Raw genomic sequence first — 20,838 nt, forward strand, 5'->3', positions numbered from 1 at the left:
TATCAATAGAATCGTTCTCTGACAGTACTCGAATGCCAATATTTTCAATTAATGATGTATTTAGACTTGGTAATAATCGGTGTTGAATATGCTTTTTAACTAAAATTGCCACTCCTCCACCCCTTTGATCTTGGCGGTCTTTCCTGTAGCAAGTAAAATTTTTGTTTTTTATCGAACAGCTGCTATTTAACCAGGTCTCGTTGAGCAGACATATACTTATATTTTCAGTTTCTAAAAAATTAAATAGTTCATTTACTTTGTTACGAACGCCTCTTGCGTTCCATGAAACTACATTCAATTGGGGACTCAATTTAAAAATTTAAATGCCAGCGAAGTAACGACTTCAAACTGATCAGCCTTAGATTTACACTTCCTTAAACTTGAAATCAACTCGAGGGTTAAATTTTTCATTTTTTCTAATGAAAAAAGAGTGTCCTGATTCGTTTGAGGTACGTTCCATTCAGCAGAGCGTGGGACTTCTCCCTGTTTCAGGGTATTGGGAAAAACATTAACATAATTTGCGCTGTTTTTGTATTGTACAGTCGGTCTTATTCGGTTTCTTGGCTGATATTTCTGCCTTATTTCTAAGAAAGTCTTTCTAGCCGGACAATCAAGAGAAGATGATTTGTGGGCACCGTTGCAGTTTGCACATTTCTCGGTTGAACCATTACATTCAGATGTTTTGTGATTACCAGCACAATTAGCGCAGAAAGTTTTTACGCCACAACGGTTTGAGCCATGGCCGAACATCTGGCAGTTGTAACATTGGGTAATTTTGTTCCTATTTGGTTTTTGGTATTCCCATGTTACTTTTATATGGTTTATTGAAGAGTATCCGTGTCGCAACTCTTTAAGGCTAATCGACTTTCTTTGAAAATATACTACATAAATGATATTTTCTTGATTGTAAGTTTCAACTTTTTTAGTCACCAATTTTACGTCTATGCATTTTAATCCCATATTAATGAGCTCTTTTTTTAATATCATTGGGTCCATTTTATCCAAACCTAAAAGAATGGCCTTGTAAGGTTTTTCATGCTTTGCGGTATATGTGAAAAACTCTACGCTAAGATTGTCCTTAAGCGCCTTTAAGACTGGATCAACATATGTACCATTGGTCAAAAAAAGTTTCAATCCAATTGAAATCTTTTTGATTGAGTAATCATTTATTTTGAGTATTCTGCACAACTCATGTATTTGTTCTGTTTTGCATTTTAGTATGGTAGTGGGGGGTATCTTTACTTTAATCGAATTATCGATTTGTACATCATCATTAGCGTTGACATCTTCAATATCATCATCATCTACAGTTTGGAGAGGCAGATAAAAGTTTTGACTCACTGCTCCCTGGGGAGAGCCATTAGGTTTTGCCTTTTTACTCATTTTATTATGCCTCTGAGAGGCAACAGCATCGTCGTCGCACTGTCTCTTAATGTTGTTGTTTTAACTATTTTATTCTTGTAAGTGTTAATTCAAGACACAAGGCAAGAATAGCTGTACTTTTCTAATTTGTTATTGGGTTTAGTAAAGAATTTATAATTTGAGAAGAAATACGTCTGTAATGTTTAAGGGGTACAATACGACTGCTATAGGAATTTAGACAGATGCATCATTCCGAATGCAGTTGATTCAAAATTAATCTGGTTTATTGTTGTTGTAACAGTGTTTATTATTGTATATCTATGTGTTCGTTCTTCTGCTCAATCTGGGTCTATCTCCAGTTCTAGGAATGTGAATGCTTCGATGGGATGTAACTACAGATCCACTGGAGTTAGATGAGTAGGTTTGGTAGGACAGTTGAAAAGGTGCAGTGTGTTGTGCGGGTTCATGCCGCATGCTGGGCAGATGTTTTGCACGGTGCGATCGATCTTTGTCTAATAAGAATTTAGGTAACTGCAACATCCCGAGCGTAGCTCAGCCAAAACTACTCTGGATGGTCGTGGCAGCTGACACTCCTCAGCTGCGATAGATGAGGGCAACTGCGTCCATGTGAATGCTATTTAAACCTGCTTGATATGCCCGTTGATCTAGGGGTTCTCTCTTATATCGTTGACCTCTTCCTCTAGAGCATGGATATCCTCCTTGTTGTGCCTGGGCGTGTTGGGCCTACCCACTAGATGTGGCTTTTACGGTAACAAGTACTGCATTGTGTTGCTGTACTGGAAGAATCTTTGGTTCCTCATGTATATGGTCCACTGAAGATATGAGATGGCGCCATGTTGCTGTTCTCAGTGCGGCATTCTGACATGTTTGAATCTTTTTCCATTTCGTATCGCCTAAACTCGGGGACCTAAGACCGACCTATCGCTTTATATGTGATCAGCAAGATCAACAAAATTTCCTTTTTCAGATGTAATTCGAAATATTTTACACCTTTTCAGATGTAATTCGAATTATTTTAATTGTAATTCGAGAATTCTATTTGTAATTCGTAACATTTCATTTGTAATTCGTAACATTTCATTTGTAATTCGAGAATTCCATTTGTAATTCGAATTATTCCATTTATAATTCGAAATATTCCATTTGTAATTCGAATTATTTCATTTGAAATTCGAATTATTCCATTTGAAATTCGAAATATTCCATTTGTAATTCGAATTATTTCATTTGAAATTCGAATTATTCCATTTGAAATTCGAATTATTCCATTTGTAATTCGAATTATTCCATTTGAAATTCGAATTATTCCATTTGTAATTCGAATTATTCCATTTGTAATTCGAATAATTTCATGTGTAATTTCAAATAAAATAATTCGAATTACAAATGGAAAAGTTCGAATTACAAATGAAATAATTCGAATTACAAATGGAATAATTCGAATTTTAAATGGAATAATTCGAATTACAAATGGAATAATACGAATTTCAAATAAAATAATTCAAATTACAAATAGAATAATTCGAATTACAAATGGAATAATTCGAATTTCAAATGGAATAATTCGAATTACAAATAGAATAATACGAATTACAAATGGAATAATTGGAATTACAACTGGAATTCTCGAATTACAAATAAAATGTTACGAATTACAAATAGACTAATTCGAATTACAAATGGAATTCTCGAATTACAACTAAAATGATTCGAATTACATCTGTAAAAGGTGTAGAATTCCATTTGCAATTCGAAATATTCCATTTGTAATTCGAATTAGTCTATTTGTAATTCGTAACATTTTATTTGTAATTCGAGAATTCCAGTTGTAATTCCAATTATTCCATTTGTAATTCGTATTATTCTATTTGTAATTCGAATTATTCCATTTGAAATTCGAATTATTCCATTTGTAATTCGAATTATTCTATTTGTAATTTGAATTATTTTATTTGTAATTCGAATTGTTTTATTTGTAATTCGAATTATTCCATTTTTAATTCGAATTATTCCATTTGAAATTCGAATTATTTTATTTGTAATTCGAATTATTCCATTTGTAATTCGAATTATTCAATTTGAAATTACAACTAGAATAATTAGAATTACAAATGGAATAATTCGAATTACAAATAAAACAATTCGAATTACAAATAAAATAATTCATATTACAAATAGAATAATTCGAATTACAAATAGAATAATTCGAATTTCAAATGGAATTATTCGAATTACAAATGGAATTATTCGAATTTCATATGGAATAATTCGAATTACAAATGGAATAATTCGAATTACAAATAGAATAATTCAAATTACAAATGGAACAATTCGAATTGAAATGTTTCGAATTACAACTGGAATTCTCGAATTACAAATAAAATGTTACGAATTACAAATGGAATTCTCGAATTACAACGAAAATGATTCGAATTACATCTGTAAAAGGTGTAGAATTCCATTTGCAATTCGAAATATTCCATTTGTAATTCGAATTCGTCTATTTGTAGTTCGAATTAGTCCATTTGTAATTCGAATTATTCTATTTGTAATTCGAATTAATTAATTTGTAATTCGAATTAATCCATTTCAAATTCGAATTATTCCATTTGTAATTCGAATTATTTTATTTGAAATTCGAAAACACAAAAATTACAAAATATTTTTTGTATTGATTTTGTAACTGTTTTTTAATTACAAATAAAATGGTTCGAATTACAAATGAAATAATTCGAATTACAAATAGGAACATTCGAATTACAAATTGGATTCGAATTACAAATGGAATAATTCGAATTATAATTGGAATATTTCGAATTACAAATGAAATCTTGCGAATTACAACTAAAATGATTTGAATTACATCTGAAAAAGTTGTAGGGACTTGAGGACCCTGTTCCTATATCTCAGCATGACGTAGATAGCTATGACAAGCGCGGACGACACGAACATGCTGTTCAATGTGACATCTAGAATTTTGAGGTAGTTTGCGGTCGGAATTCTGCTACCATTGACTAAAACATTCAACTTGATTTTCTCATCTCTGCTGTCCATGTGCATATTCCTCGCATGGAAAATGGAGGTAAAATCAGTCAAAGAGAAGTTCAGCCTTTCACAAATGACATAAAGGCCAAGACCGTACAATCGGGGGTAAAAAACAAGAGAGCCAGAGGTTAAACAGTTCCGGAGATATGACCACACCTTGGGGAGGAACTCCCTGTTTCACACTACGGGGCTTGGACTTCTTGTTCTTAAATTCCATGTACATCTAGCGTCCACCCATATAATTGATTATTCAAAGTTTCAAACTTGGCCGGAGGACAGTCTGCTCGATGTCCTCCAAATTGCGTAGACAGAAAATCAGAAGGGGCATTTCTTGGGTAGTTCTCTGAAGCAGTGATTGTCGAACTCACTGAAACTAGGCCAATTAGCTCTCTCATGGTGTCGGTTATGCTGATGAAGACAATTAGTGATTACCACCTCCCTCATAAATTTAAACAAATTAAAGTTTTTTTTTTCAAATGTCTTTTATTTTTAATTTTATTAAATGAAACTTATTACCACAAATTAATACATGATTTCTTCACAAAAGAAAATAAAACACATATTTTAAAAATGAAACAATGGACAATAATGTTGGATTTGGACAAATTTGAAAAAAATTAATGTTTAAAATTAAGCACACATTTTAGGCAATGTGCCAAAAAATGGGTCATTTGGAAAATATAATTTATTTTTTATTTACAATGACCATCAGCTGGAAAATATTGTTTGCCTCTTTGTGCTAAAAAAAGAATACCCATATGGCAGCAATTTTTTAAATTGGATACCTTGCATTTATGTTGGAAGAAAATGCTTTGTGAACGTACACAAATCACATCTTATTTTGAAGTTTGTTTAACCCACAAATATGCAAATTTAAAACAAAAAATTCAAACAACCTCTTGTGTTGTTTTTCAAAAAAATAAAAAGAGATGAGAGATTGATTTTAATGTTAATTGTTAAAAGACTATGTTTCAAGAGAAATATGTAAATGTACTTGCTTAACCTTGCTTGTCAAGGTTTTTTTATATTAAATTAATAATTCTTATGGAGCTGTTATACCACTATTCAATGTGGTATATGTGTATGCTTTTGTTTCTGTTTTTAAAATATTGATGATCTGTGTCCTTATCTTCGTTTTTTTGTTAAATAATATTGATAAAACATATCTATTATTTAAGCGCCTTTTCTCTTTGGCGTATGTTTGCCAAGCTCTTCATAGAGCATGGCAAAGATTTTGCCTTGCATCCGCTCAACCACTGTGCCGGGTAACTTCTTCATTACAAAATCAACATGATTTAAAAATGATGCATTTTCACCGAAATCCATAGGTTCTCCTCCAGGGGTGGGTGCGGTTTCCTGTTGTTTTTGTAAGCCATTCAGTCGGCCAGATACTTTCTAAAGAGGAGCAAAAGAAATGGGAGATATTTTATAAGGGTAATTATTGGGTATTTTAATCTAGACTTTACTTACTGGTTTGGGTGTTGCAAATTCCTCTTGTACAGGTGCTACATCCGACTCATCACCGCTGAAATTCAAATTTAAATTTGGAAAATTGGAAGTTAAGTATAAAAAAGAACCTTTGGACAATATAAACTATAAGTAATAATTTTCTTCTTTGTTACTCTACAACCTATTAAAATGAAGATTTGTAATCGCAGTCTTGAATTAATTAACCTTTTAGGCTATAGAAGAATATAAAAGCAGTCTAAGAAACCTATTTTTATTATAAATCTTTGGAACTAAAATTAGACCTAACCTCAATCTGATAAAATTTCCTAAATCGCTTCTTTACAAGTTTGTAATCTATAAAGCTTTACTTTGAATTAGATGAGCCATTTTTACTTGCATAAATTTTCAGATTGTTGATATTAAAGGGTGTTGTGAGGTGAAAGGTTGCCAATTTGTCTCACATCTCTCATCAACAAAGTGAGCATTACCGCAGATAAAAATGTCTAATCAAGATCAAATGTATTTAAAAAAAGTATTTGATAAAGTCTGGTTAGAAATTGTCAGTAGAAGATAATAAACATCCCCATAAAGTAGATGCTTCAGGGAATGAATCAACAAAAGCTCTGTTCCTTTACGTGCCAGAATCTTCAAGTTGTACCACTTTTACTCCAAAAGCGTTCCTTTACTTCAGACACCGTAGAATTCATATGGAAGCAGTTCACAACTTTTACTATTTTTGCCGGTTTTACCATTTTCAAAAGTAAAGGAACAGACCAAAAAATATATGGGGTTATTTCGAACGAAAATTCCCCGCGAATTTTTCACTTTCTCCCTTAAGTTGAAACTGCGGAAAGACAAGTCTAAAGCTTTTGATGCGGTCAGTCGTGCTAACGTGTTCGAGGATGTCGAGAATACTACCCTCCGGCCTTGTTTGAAACGTTGGGCCACCAACTATATTTGTGGTAGCCGGGAACAAGCAGACCATTTATGAATATTAACTCCCCGTAAGTTTTCTCATTTTATCCTTTAGATTGACACGGTAAAAGGACAAACGTCGAAACTCCGTAGAGTGAAACAGGGAGTTCCCCATGAATGAGTGTGATATCAAAGAAACTGCTTAAAATCTACCTTCCTGCAAATCCACTGCCTCCCGAGGGCATTGTGGTAAGTACGTACGCAGATGATTGTACGCTCATAGAGTCAGGTCCCTCCGTTGATAACATTTGTGTCAGGCTATATATGTACCTATTTCATTGATCGTGTTGTGTTCTTCCATGCGAGGAATGTTCCCGAGGAATGCTCCCCGTTGAATGTGCAAGGTCGATGTGTCAATAATTCCGACCACTAACTAAACCAATTTCCTGGAATCACATTTGACAGTTTAAACAAGTCGTACGCGCATGCCACAGCTATCTGCGAAAAGATAAGAAGTAATCACCACAAGTTGTATTGAAGTAACATGGAATAATTAGTTTCCTTTCGTGTATGAAGAAGGCTTAATACTAAATTTCAGCATTTTCGGAAAAACAATGTGAGGCACCGTTCTATGGGGGCTATTTCAAGACGTCGATCTGTACCGACAAATTTCTGACGGAAAGTTTTTAGACTCAAAGAAGACTAAATACCAAATTTCCTATATTTCGGTAAGAGAATGTGGATAAAACTTAAAAAATACAGAAAATCAAGAAGTACGCTTCTTTGGGGATATAGGAAGACGTGGACCTATACTGATAATACTCTTCTGGAATATTTTATAACTCTTGGAAGACTAAATAACGAATTTCAGCCATTTCGGTGGGATATTGACGTCACAATCTTCAGTATTACGAAAATCGGGAGGTACCGTTCTAAGGGGGCTATATCGAAACGTGGACCTATATAATGAAAAGGGTGGACCAGTGCAGACAAATTTCTGGCGAACAGTTTTATATCACATTGAAGACTAAATGCCAAATTTCAGCCATTTTGGTGGAATATTGAAGCCACAACCCTCAAAATATGGAAAGTCGGTAGGTACCGTTCTATGGGGGCTATATGAAGGCCTGTACCGATACCGACAAAATTCCGGTGGAAAGTTTTATACCCCTAAAGAAGACTACGTACCAAATTTCAGCCAGTTTGGTAGGATAATGAAGCTAAAACCTTGAAAATACCGAAAGTCGGAAGGTACCGTTCTATGGGGGGCTATATCAAAACGTGGACCGATTTATCCCATTTTCAATACCAACCATCCTGCAAGTAATAAAAACATCTGTACCAAATATTGACTCTCTATCTTTAAAATTGCGAGCTGTATCTTGATTTCAACAGACAGACGGACATGGTTAAATCGACGTAGCTTTTTATGCTGATCAATAATATATAGGGTCTCCGACGAATATTTCGATGTGTTACAAACGGAATGAAAAATTTAATTATACCCTCCATATGGTGTGGTTTGCCAACGTGATAGGCAATGGAAAAACTTGCAAACTTGCCAGAATGCATCCCTGAAAAACGCAACAGGGTGTATCCTCATGTCTTCAGTTGTTGTTATTGAAGCAGCTAGAAGCATACGAGGTTTAATGCTGGATTGACAGCCGCTGGCCGAAATACTATGGTTTCAGGTCAATCCGTCTCAAAAAAAAAAAAAAAAAAAAACGCTGCCCTGGGATTGTCATGTCTTCAGTCTAAGATCTTGCCGGTGCATGACAAGAGGATGTTGTCTTTGAAATATCCGCTTATCGTTGTCGTTGAAATATCCCATCCAAAAAACACCCGCCCAGGGATGCCTGAAGAGATTTTCATGATCTAGAGAAGAAGGTCCAAAGATCCAAACGAGAACCTCTAGATCAACAGGCTTATTACGCAGGTTTGAGGTATATGCATACTAGTGCAGTCGCCAAGGTTATAAAGACTAAAACATGGTGTCTCCTGATGACACCAGTGGACCATGTTCATGAGTACCTGGATATAAACGAGAACCTCTAGACCAACGAGCCTATCAGACAGGCATGGATAGCATTCACACTGACGGCAATCCCACGGCAGCGGCTTCTTTCGTACCGGATTGACCCGAAACCATAGTGTTTCGACACAGCATTAAACATATGCTCCTATGTAGGTTTCATGCTGCGACAACAACTACAACACTGTCGAGCCAATCCCACGACGGCCGGTTCTATGTACCGGATTGACCCGAGGAACCATCTTCTTTTTGTCTTGGGAGCGGCATGTAACGGAATGCCTGCTCCAGATTCTTTTGGTCCGTGCCGGAATTGAAAGTAACCCCGGGCCATGGTTCTGCACCGTTTGTCAACGTCTCATCCACCATAGGTCGGTGTCAATGAGATGCAACGGGTGCCAAGGATGGGTGCATTTTAGGAACTGTTCAGGCCTGACCTACCTGAGGGAATATTACGACAGGGTTTATATTGCTTCGTGCTGCACCAACATGAACCCCAAATGAGTCTTCATCATCAACATCATCGGATTATGAAACTCCCCCGTAATCTCCCAGACAGCAGTATCAGCAGCAGCCATTAACACCGCGTATTGCTGTCCCAGTTCCTGAGGATGTAACATTCTTGCAGTTTAACTGCGATGGTCTTCGAACCAAGATCAATGAGATCGTGGACTTTACGAGTCGGAGAAATATTATGGTCGCGGCGATTCAGGAAACGAACCTGAGCAACACCTGCAGTCTTCGGAGTTGTGATGGATACAACGTTCTTTGCCAGGATCGTACGAGAATCCTTCCTGTGCGTTGTCACAACAGAATGTTGACGATGCAGTACTTGCTTGGATGCTGTAGGCAAGACCACCCAAATCACCATCTGGTGCATATGCCTGAACCCCCAGGCGAGTTAGGGAGGATTATAGAGATCTAGAGAGGTCCAAAGATATAAAAGAGAACCTCTAGATCAACGTACATACCAGGCAGGTTTAAGAGACATTCATACTGATGCGGTTGCAGAGGCTCTGGCAGCCTACAGTGTGAATATCGCCCTCGAAGATCATCCACCACCCGTGGCAGCGGAAGAACAACAGCTGCCAAGACAAACGAGAGTCGTGTTGGCACAACTTAGATCTGGTTGGTGCAGCCGCCTCAATTCTTACTGGGCCAGGATTGATGGCACGCGGAATATCTGCCCAGCATGTGGCACCGGTCTCTTTCTCTTTGGACTAATCCTATTCAAGTGGCGCCCTTTCTGAACTTGGAGCTGGAGGCAGAGCCGAATCAATAAAATAAAGATTTACATGTACTTGTAGAAGCTGCTACAACAACAACAACACTGTCGAGCAGGCAGTACAGTGTGAATGCCGCAATTCGGGACCACCCCCATACATCGCAGCAGAAGAACACCAGCTGCCAAGGAAAACGTGAGTGGTTTTATTTAGTCCAGTTAAGATCCGGACGATGCAGTCGCCTCAATTCGTATCGGACCCAAATTGAAACGATACCCAACAATTTCCCGCCATGTGGATTGGGGGACCACACGACACGCTGCATTTGTTTAGCTGTCCAGCTATCCCCTAATTCTTTATGGACGCAACCAGTCCAGGTTGCAGAATTTCTGAGTCTGGATACAGAGGAACAAGAACCTAATAACGGAAATAATACACGAACGAACATATATAGAACATACATAGAAAAAGAAGTCTTATGAAGGAGGAATAGCATTAAGACCTGTCAGAAAGCCACACTGATAACAGCAACAAGGCACCTCCTCATGACGTCAGTGGACCACTTGGATGAGGAGAAGATGTTTCCAGCGGGGCAACACAATGGCATGTTCTCGTTGCAGTATTTGCTCGAATGTTATCGTGAGAGTCATCCTAATCACGACCAGAACCCCCTTACCAAAGCATGTCAGGAGGTTACAAGAGAGTACCCCTAGATCTGAAAGCCTCTCAAGCAAGTTTAAATAGCATTCTCACGGATGCAGTCCAAGGTAGCATATACAACTATCGTGTGAATATATCGCAGCTGAGGAGCGTTAGCTGCCACGATAAAGCAGAATAGTGTCGGTTCAACTACGCTCGGGATAGTGCAGCAGTCTAAAATTGTGGAATATCTTTCCTTTACCGACAATTTTTGGAAAAATATGAAATAATTACCACAGATAGTGCTTTTTATGCTGGCCTTTCGAACGTTTTACATCGCCAAAATATTCATAAAACCAGACTATATTTTTGCTGAAGGTTTGGGTCTTACCCCCAGTTTTTGTAAAAATTTTTATTCTTCTCACACGAATTGTCAAATTTTGTAGAACGATTTACTCGCTTTAGCGCAAATGTAGAGCGCTGATTTTTAAATGAGGAATCCTTAATGATATATGGAACGGGTATCCGAAAAATTAGATGTGTATGTCATCTGGGGGTTGAGCTATGAATGCCTAAATTATTACGAATATAGACGAACGAACAAAAATAAGTTACAAAAACTGGGGGATAGTCTCGAACCTACCATAGAAGACAAGTAAAATGAAGTATGACATGTAAAATGAAAATGGCGAGCAAAAATTTCCGTCTATTACACACTTATCTGTGAGAAAACTTCGAGGTGTAACAGTCATTGTATTTTGTATAGACAGACACTTCGTGATCGAGTGGTTGATCAGGTGTTACTCAATGTCTTATTTTTATACCCTCAGCATTTATGCTAACGAGGGTATATACACTTTCATACGGGCAAAATGTGCCTCATCGAAATAATGGTTTTAGACCCCAAGTATGTTTGGACGAAATGTGTTGCAGACAATTTGGAGTCGATTTAGCAATGACCGTCCGTCTGGTGCGCACCATAACTCTCGAACGGATGAACCGATTTGGTCCAAAAGTTGGCTATCGCAATATTTTGTCCAAACTTAGTTTAAGTTCGAAGATGGGTTATATCGGTCCACTCCTTCCGGTACTTCCCCCACAAAGTTCGAAAATGTTCGGAAAATTTGTGCGCACGATAACGAAGGGAATAACCGACTTGATCCATACATAGCACATCGTAATATTTCTACCAAACTTAGATGAGGTTCCAATATAGACTCAATGGGTCCACGCCTACGGGTATCTCCCACACAAAATTTCGGAAAAGTTCAGTTTAAGGACCTGCTCTCGAATCGCTTTGATTTTTGTTGCAGCAACTTGTATTCACTGCCCCCCATACGACGGTACAAGTTTCATCAGGGGCAAGTCCATACTTCCTGAGGACATAGCCTAAAAGTTGCAAAGAACCCCCTATGACACCGTGTGTAGTGATTGGAGCGCAAGATAACTCTCGAACGGATCTGCAGATTCGGTCCAAAATTTGGCCTTCGCAATATTTTGTCCCAACATAGTTTAAATTCGAAGATAAGCCATATCGGTCCACTCCTTCAGGTACCTCCCCAACAAAAGTTCAAAAATGTTCGGAAAAATTGTGCGTACGATAACTCTTGAAGGGAGTGACCGATATAATCTATACTTTGCACATCTTAATATATCTACCAGATATAGATCAGGTTCGAATCTGGTACCTATCACGCAAAATTTCGGATAAGTTCACTTTAAGATCTGCCCTCGAATCACTTTGTTTTTTGTTGAAGCGATTTGTATTCGCTACCTCCGATACGACTGTAAAAGTTTTTTTGGGGGCAAGTCCGTATTTCTTACGAAAACAGCCCGAAAGGTGTAAGAAATCCCTATGTTACCATATGTGGCGGTCGGAGAGCACGATAACTCTCGGACTGTTTAACCGTTTTGGTCCAACATTTGGTCTTCGTCATATTATATCCAAACTTCGTTTCATGGGGCAATACCGGTCCACAACTTCCGCTGCTTCTCCCCAATAATTAAAAAATGTCACTAAAATGCTAGGATGATATCACTTAAATGGGGCAACCAATTTGGTCCAATCTTTGGATCTCCTAATATTTTGTCAAAATTTAGGGAGCAAGTTGAATGTAGTGGCTGGATTTGAAACTTGTTCACAAAAAGTTTTCAAAAATTAATTTTTTGTCGAAAATAGACGGCCTTCGGCCGGGATTTAAGACTTTCTTCTATGGACAGATGCTAAACAGGGCTAACGCGATCATATTTTTTTTTTAATTATTTTTTTTGTCAAAAATCATATGGTTTTTCGGAACTTTCGAAGCCTATATTACGAATCATATTGGCGTAATCAGCATTCCAAGACCTACCAGTGGACAAAATTTCAAAACTTTCTGAGCCCAGCCACTACATTCATCTTATGCCAAATTTAGTTTAACTTCTAAAATTGCCCATATCGGTCCTCCCTTAGGGTACCTCCCCCACAAGCATTCAACACTTGTGTCTTAGTGCAGTTAATTCCTAATCCACATATTTGTCGGCAAGTTCAAATGCCCAAAAAGGGCCACAAAATTCAGAAGAGACCTTAAATACATTCGATCTGTCCGTAGGTGAAAGTTTCACTTCATATTGGCTGAGGGTATACCCCTGTCGGCAAAGCCGACTGACACTTTTTACTTGTTTTAGCATTTTTTAATTATTTTCAGACAATTTCTATCCAAACTTTCGTACTATTTTTCGTACTGATTTTTAAACTCCTAAAAGAGAAATAAAAATTAAATTGGAAAATAAATAAATAAAAATTAGAAAATATATACATATAAATAAAAAAGAAGAAAGTTTTTATAAAATCATTTGAATGTGAATAAACATATAAAAGAAACAAAATTGTTCTCAGAACTATTGCACAAGCTCCTAAAATTCTAACCTGAAAAATATTTTAACCTCAAATTCTATTTACTGACCTAATTTGCAATATGTAAAATTTTAGATTCAAATTTATGTATATATTTGTTTTGTTTATTAAAACATATTTCTTATTGTTACGTTTTCACGTATATTCTTCTTTTGTGTTTTTTTTTCGCATTTAAATCTAGACATCAGTTTTTTATATTTATGTTTTTTTCTTAAAATTTTCTTTTTCATTCTTTTATGTGTTAAATATTTTTTGTTTATAAGAATTTTGTATTTGTTGTTGTTCTTGTTTGTAATTTGAGTGGGATTATCATTTTTTTTATTTATTCTGTGATACCTTTCAATAGGTACTTTTTTGTATTCTTATTTGGGGAATTGTTGTGTATTTTAACATTTATTTGTTTGGTTTATTAATATGAAAATATTGAATATTTTAAATTAAACCAAACATTTATGAACGATAATATTGATTGTAATTTTCGATAAAAAAAGAGACAATAAAAATGGGGAATGGTAACAAGAATAACTTGTTTGTTTAAAAAAGAATACTTAGGAGGGAGTACCCGTGTGTTTGGTTTTTTTTTCGAAAAAAATGTATTTCACGGTCTACGTGATTCTTTAGTGTTTGGAGCTTTTCAACACACAAGCTATCAAAGCGAATGGATAAAATGTGTTTAAAAACGACTACAAGCTATAATTTGGAAAATATTTTTGGTGGATAAATTATTTCAATACAATTCCTTATTTTTCACCATTTTCAAATGTTGTTATTAAAATTTGATATTGACAAAGTAGTCTTCATGGGAAAGACGTTTGAAAATCCAATTATCTATTTAAAAATGTTATTTTTAAGCAAATGTAATTTGCTCTCAGCTATTACAGATTCTTTCTTATTAAAATTTTGAAATTCTCATTGGAATGTGTCGGAATATTCAGAATAAATTTTGCCAATCAAAGCCTTTCTTTTTTTGCGAATTCACTTGAAAATGGTGATGAATACTAATTTCAACAAGAAATACAAATTAAAAATTTTGTAACACTTCCTGGTGAAACCCCCAAGAGAGATAGATGATGGGTGATAGAAAGAAACCTAAAACCGTTAAAAGTTTTCTCACACACAAAATAACGCACACAAAAAGAAAAATAGTTAAAATAAATTAAAAACGTTAATCAAAAAATAAAAAAGTGACGTGGTTCAAAAAAGTTGGATGTTGTTGTTGAACTCTCTATTTTTTCTGTTTCTTTTGCGAGTTTCTTCAAAACAATCGTTTGTTTAATCATCCTCGCCATAGTAAACTCTATAAAAATATGCAAAGAAAAACATAATGAGATTGCCATTAGAATTAACAAGGAAATCCATTTGGTCAGGGACTAGCAAAAATATTTACCTTACCTTTGCTTGTTGCCACGTTTTGATTTACGCCCAATGGCATTGTGGATATTGGTACGTGGTGCTGTTTCATTTACCAAACGTTTAGTCTTCTTGGGTTCTTCACGCAACTCTTTGAAGGAGACATTTTCATCGGCTTTCATACGTTTTAAAAATTTATCAATAATATCTTTGCAATTTAGATTTGCCTCTGGCTCCCAGGTATCGTGTTTGGGACCGAAACCCTTCCAACGTATGCGGAATACACGTCCCTTCTTTTCTTCGGCATAATCGATAATCTTGTCGACTTCCCATTCTTGTTCGACTTCTTCTTCGTCTTGTTGTTTGGCATTTTTATTGCCTTTGGCGGCGGATGCGGCGCCAGCACCTTTTTTACCACCCTTTTTCGAGGCAGGTGCAGCACCTTTTTTCGGCGAAGTGGTAGCAGCTTGCTGAAATTAGAAAGAACATATATTAAAAACCAATTTATTTTGGGTATTATTAGGATGACCGCGGCTTTGCCGGCAACTAACGGATATGTTCTGAGACACACTTCACCTCTCACTACACGCCTCAAGCATTTTGTTTACCCAATTTCTTCTCATTTTTGGCAAATTTCTTGGGGCTGAGATTCACTAGCGTATTTAAAAAGAAGAGTACACCCTAGGCCGTCCATAAAATACTCGAAAAATTTGCGTTAATGGGGTGAACAAAGGCTTGAAGTGAGAGATAAAGTGTGTCTCAGAACATACCCGTAAATGCCCTAGGCCTATGATTGTACATTTTCGGAGGTGAAAGAATACAGTTTTGGAAGCTTTTTATGCACACCCGCCTTGCACGCTGAGTTCGATTCCCAGGCCAGGCAATATCAAACTTTCAACGGGTGCAAACGTACCCCTCAGCGTAGTGCTGGCGGCATTTCCTGAGTATTTCAGATATGAAAAACCTCTTTCTTGTCCCTTCTGGGATGTTTGTGGAACAATTAACTCAAGAAATACTGGTTTTCCCTAGAAAAAATATACAGCCCGACCATGAATGTAAACTCCCCGTGAGTTTGGCCTCTCAGCCGTTGCAACTTAAAGCAAAGAGTGAGAAAACTCATGATCGGGCTGATAATTTTGCAGTAATGATCACAACGACTACCCGCTATTATGGATGGATGGACTATTGCGGAGGAAGTATCTCAAGGAATGGACCGATATAATACAACCAACCAAGCTCAACAAAAACTGCAGCTTACAGTGTTGTGATGTTTACAAAGTGCTGACGAAGTATCGCACCAGAAGTGGAGGAATAGGAATTGGCTTTCCTTTTGCACCAGTCTGTTCAATACAGATCTATAGCGCTTGAGACTTGCTATAATGATCCGTATATGGAAAGTATAGGGATAGCAGTAAGGTGTGGAACTGTCGAGGTACAGTTGCTGAACGTATACATCCCACCGATAAATAGCTGTATCCCAGGTTATAGGCCCAACATTAACCCGCTTTTAAAATGTTATAACCGTGTGGTCTTGCGGGATTTTAATGTCATCGTGAGTTGTGGGTCCTCGGAAACGACCAGAAGGGTATAGCGTTGGCTGGGCAGATAGATAGCTATACGTTTTGCACGGTCAATGAGGATGCCCCACCAGAATTAGCGGAGAGTGTCACAGTTTGCCAGACATATCCATCGTGTCACCTGTAGTGCGATGCTCTAGCTCATTTTTTGAGTTACCGGCAAATATCGATAAAATAAAAATGCTTTTAATTTCGGTGATTAACCATGTTTTTCGGTAAGTTAGCGACGAATAAACAACAGTCGCAAAGTCCTACCGATATCGCTGTCAACTTTTATTTGAACTTTTCATTCATAATTTTGCGTTTTATTTTTACCAATTTTTGTCGGTAACTCAGAAAATGAGTTAGAGAATTACACTACTGGTCTGGCAATTTATGTTACCTGGCCCCCATAATTGCCTCCTTCAACAGACCGCAAACCGCCCGATTTCATCACCTCTGAACGCCGTACTTTCATCAATCATGGAAAAGCTAATTCACTGTTTCAGAGATGTGCCCAGCCATTCTGATGTTCGGGTATCAGAATGGACATTCCGATACATCATCACGTTGCTGTTGCAGCCGCTCGCTATATTCCTGCTGGTGGAATACCAGAAGTGAGACCAAACTCCCGGCGGAGGCGACGTGATTAGCAAATGAGCGTAATGAGCTTCATTGTGGCAACCACAGTTATCCCAGAGTCAGGGAGCTGACAATTGAAATTAACAGGTAGGTCGGCCAAGCTTGAAACGTTGTATAATCATTAATATGTTCAAAAACAAGAAGTCTAAGCTCCGCAGAGTGAAACAGGGAGTTTCCCAAGGTGGGGTGATATCTCCGGAACTGTTAACCTCTACCTCTCCTGTATTCCGCCACCTCCAGACGGCATTGAGATCGGAACTTATGTGCACCATTGTACGATCTTGGCGTCAGGTACTTCCCTGATGACATTTTATAAAGTTTGAACTCCTATTTGACCGACCTTACCACATTTTTCCGCGCGAGGAATATGCAAATATCCTCACCACATGGACGGCAGAGGTGAGAACAGAGTTGAATGTCATGATCGATGGTAGCAGATTTCCGACCACAAACTACCCCAAAATTCTAGGGGTCACATTCGACAGCATGTTCATTTGTGTCGCCTAAATTTTTATAGGGCAAAGATTGATCGCCCAGCATGCGGCATGGGCCCGTACAATACACTATCTTTTCAACTTCCTTGTCAAACCTGCTCATCTAACTCCAATGGACTCCAATGGATCTGTGGTTACATCCCATAGAAGCAGACACACTCCTGGAATTGGAGATAGACCCAGAGGCAGATTGAGCAGAACTAACACACAATAATAAACACTGTTACAACAAAAACTGGTGTCAATAAAGACCTGTCAAAAGTCGACCGCATCCGACCGCAGATGCAATTAATTCCTTAATACTACTACAATTTAGAACGCCCTCAAGTCTAAATTATATTTCATTTCCCTTAAAATGAACTAAAATCTCACAGGCAGAATAAAGACATCCATGCCAACTATAAACATCGAAATAGCATCGTCTGTATAAATAAATAATGGGCCGATTCCGTACAGCGAGGCGAGTCGTGTCGCGTTGCCAGTTGCAATATTTCCATTACCTATGGCAAAAGTCGCACGACGACGTCAAATTTTGTCGCCGTAATGTTCATTTTCCGGCGACAACAAATTAGCTGTCGCCGTTCATTTTTACTAACGAATAAAAATAAAATAAAAAAAATAAAAATAACTTGTTATCGACGATTATTTTCTATCGCTGTACGTAGTGCATTTTTTAAATTTTGTCGCCTAGACGATAGACGACGCGACATGACTCGCCTCGCTGTACGGAATCGGCTCATAAATTTTATATTACAGACAGATGAACATTACGATAGCATACAGACCTATTGTTATTGTACTTTCTACAATAAAGCTATCAATTAAACCCCAACTGTAACAACAATAACACGAACAAAAGTAAACAAATGCCGAATCACATACACAACTGCCTCAACTGCCTGCTAACAAAACAAAAAATCCCCTTAACAATAACAAATTCAATGTCGCATGGCAACCCTATTTACATTTTCACATATACCACACCATCATAATAGCACACAATAATTTTGGTGGCAACTGTACCCTTATGATTTTTCCCTAAAAAGCCAGGCAGTATACAATGCATTTTCATTCATGAGATTTTCAGATTTTCACTTACCTTTTTCTTGTATTTTTCAATTATTTCCGGACAATTAAGACTATCTTCTGCTTCCCATGTATCATCGGCTTTGGTATAGCCCTTCCATCTGATAAGGAAATATGAGACACCACGTTCTGTTTTGTGTCCAACAATATCTTTGACTTCATATTCCTCTTCTTCACCATCATCCTCGTCTTCATCAACTGGTGGTGCAGCTTTCTTAGCCTTAGCAGCTTTACCCTTAGCAGGCGTTTTAGCGCCACCAGCTTTACCACCTCCACCGGCTTTACGACCTTTCTTTTTCGGCGATGCACCATTTAATGCATCATCATCGTCGGTTTCAACGGTAGTATCGAGGGCCTTTTTCGCACCAGCGGTTTTACGTTTCTTTGACTTTTTGGCACTATCTGCTTCATAGTCATCATCATTATCTTCAGCCGGACTGCCAACATCATCTCCATCACCATGTGAATAATTATTAATACCCTGGGCCAGATCGTCGTCTTCACCCAATGTAGTTTCTTCATCGTCATCGCGTTCATTCGATTTACCACCAATATCATTTTTATCTACATCGCCATTTTCCGATCCATCGCTGACTCGATATTCTTTATCTGCCATATCATCATCTCCAGCATCTGCATCACTTTTGTAATCTTCATTTTCCGTATATTCGGACATTTTTTTCTTGTGCATATGTTTGCCCACCATTTTGGCAATAACTTATCACCAAACGAAAAAAAAAATTCAAGTAAATACACACCGAATTATGTTCTAGCTTTGAGCTTTGGAAGAGATTGTTCGCGTTGTTTGCCCGCCGTTTTCCACTTAAAACACGAGTTCAATAATGCCGAATACACTATTTACGACTTGTAAATAAACTTGGCCAAACTTATTAGTTAACGAATCGCAACATAAATTATTCGAAAATTTAAAATTATGTTCTCAATTTTTTTCTTGAATAAATTCTTGTCGGCGTCTATAATGTCAAAGTATCGGTATAATAATAAATTGACGTTACCTTAAAAAAAGACAAAACACCAAGAAGAAGATTTTTGAGAAGAGTCATATATCTGTCTCTTTCTATTCTATTACAAAATATCTACGAGTGTGAATATCCTTGTATTCTACATGTTCAGTTCAGACAGAAATTGGCAATTCACATGCAAAGAAATTCATGCTTTTTGTTTGACTTTTTTAATTTTTTAAAGTGCGAACACAATGAAGCTGAAAACACATCCAACAAAAAGACTAAATGCGGCCAAGTTTCAATTTTTCTTTATTCTTCTACCATTAATGACACAAAACTTTACTCCATGGTAGAACAAGAAAAGGTAGCAGCAATACCCAGCTGACTGAACTGGTCTGCAGTGTTAGTGTCAAATTCCATACCACATTTTATATATTTATTTCTATGCATGGTACAATAATACAGGTAGCATTATCATGCCAGCTGATGGTAACATAATGTGTCAACTGCATTGAATTGATGTCAAATTTTGACACCTTATGTTACCAACAATTGTCGATGCGGCTACCTGTGTATTTGTACCATGTTTCTATGTTCGATGTATATTAGGGATATATATTTTTTAAAGAACAAATTTATTCATCAGAAAAAAAACTATTGCCCATAAAGACTCCTTCATATCATTGACATGTAACCTCCTCCAGGTCCGAACGATATGCCGATGCCGCACACTAAAACACCGCTTATAGAGGCGGTAAAATATTTGTTAATATGTGTGGTATTTTGTTAAACTTGAAAAGAATAAAGCCCTAATAAACATGTGCTTTTTTGTTTTCAGAAGCAAACGATTGAAACAGCTTTTCTTTTTTCAATGAATTACCAGCGACCCCAAACATTTTTGCAAGAATTCTACTTTCTGCGAGAAATTATGCATTTAGTGGAATGATATGGAAACATTCCAATTGAAAATCCAACGAGTTTTCATTCATGTTTTTCAAAATATTCAAAATTTATTATTGTTTTTAAAATTCCAATAATTTATAGACATCTCATTATTTTGTTTACATGTACTTTGACACTAACGTTTACAAACAAAAACAAATTTCTATGTGGTTGTTGTTGAGTTGTATTTGTTGCAGTATTTACTTTACCTGGGTTGCTCTACC

At 36.9% G+C, this 20,838-nt stretch overlaps 1 protein-coding gene across 2 annotated transcripts; it reads right to left on the reverse strand.

Moving 5' to 3' along the window:
- Positions 1-4,891: 4,891 nt before the first annotated feature.
- LOC141399136 (uncharacterized) lies at positions 4,892-20,064 on the reverse strand. 2 transcript variants are annotated; one of them, XM_073977298.1, is made up of 4 exons: positions 18,721-19,749; positions 14,972-15,399; positions 5,899-5,953; positions 4,892-5,823 (listed from the first exon to the last, which is right to left on the reverse strand). In XM_073977298.1, the coding sequence occupies exons 1-4, from the start codon at positions 19,411-19,413 to the stop codon at positions 5,602-5,604; spliced, it is 1,398 nt and encodes a 465-aa protein (XP_073833399.1). In that variant the 5' UTR covers positions 19,414-19,749; the 3' UTR covers positions 4,892-5,601. The 2 variants fall into 2 exon arrangements, with proteins under 2 accessions (XP_073833399.1, XP_073833400.1); XM_073977299.1 differs by lacking the exons at positions 4,892-5,823; positions 5,899-5,953 and adding an exon at positions 13,662-14,876 and having other exon boundaries at positions 18,721-20,064.
- Between the last annotated feature and the right edge of the window lie 774 nt (positions 20,065-20,838).

The sequence above is a fragment of the Musca autumnalis genome, unplaced genomic scaffold (assembly GCF_047663935.1).
Source record: "Musca autumnalis isolate F117 unplaced genomic scaffold, ASM4766393v1 scaffold_3, whole genome shotgun sequence".
Lineage (NCBI taxonomy): Eukaryota > Metazoa > Arthropoda > Insecta > Diptera > Muscidae > Musca > Musca autumnalis.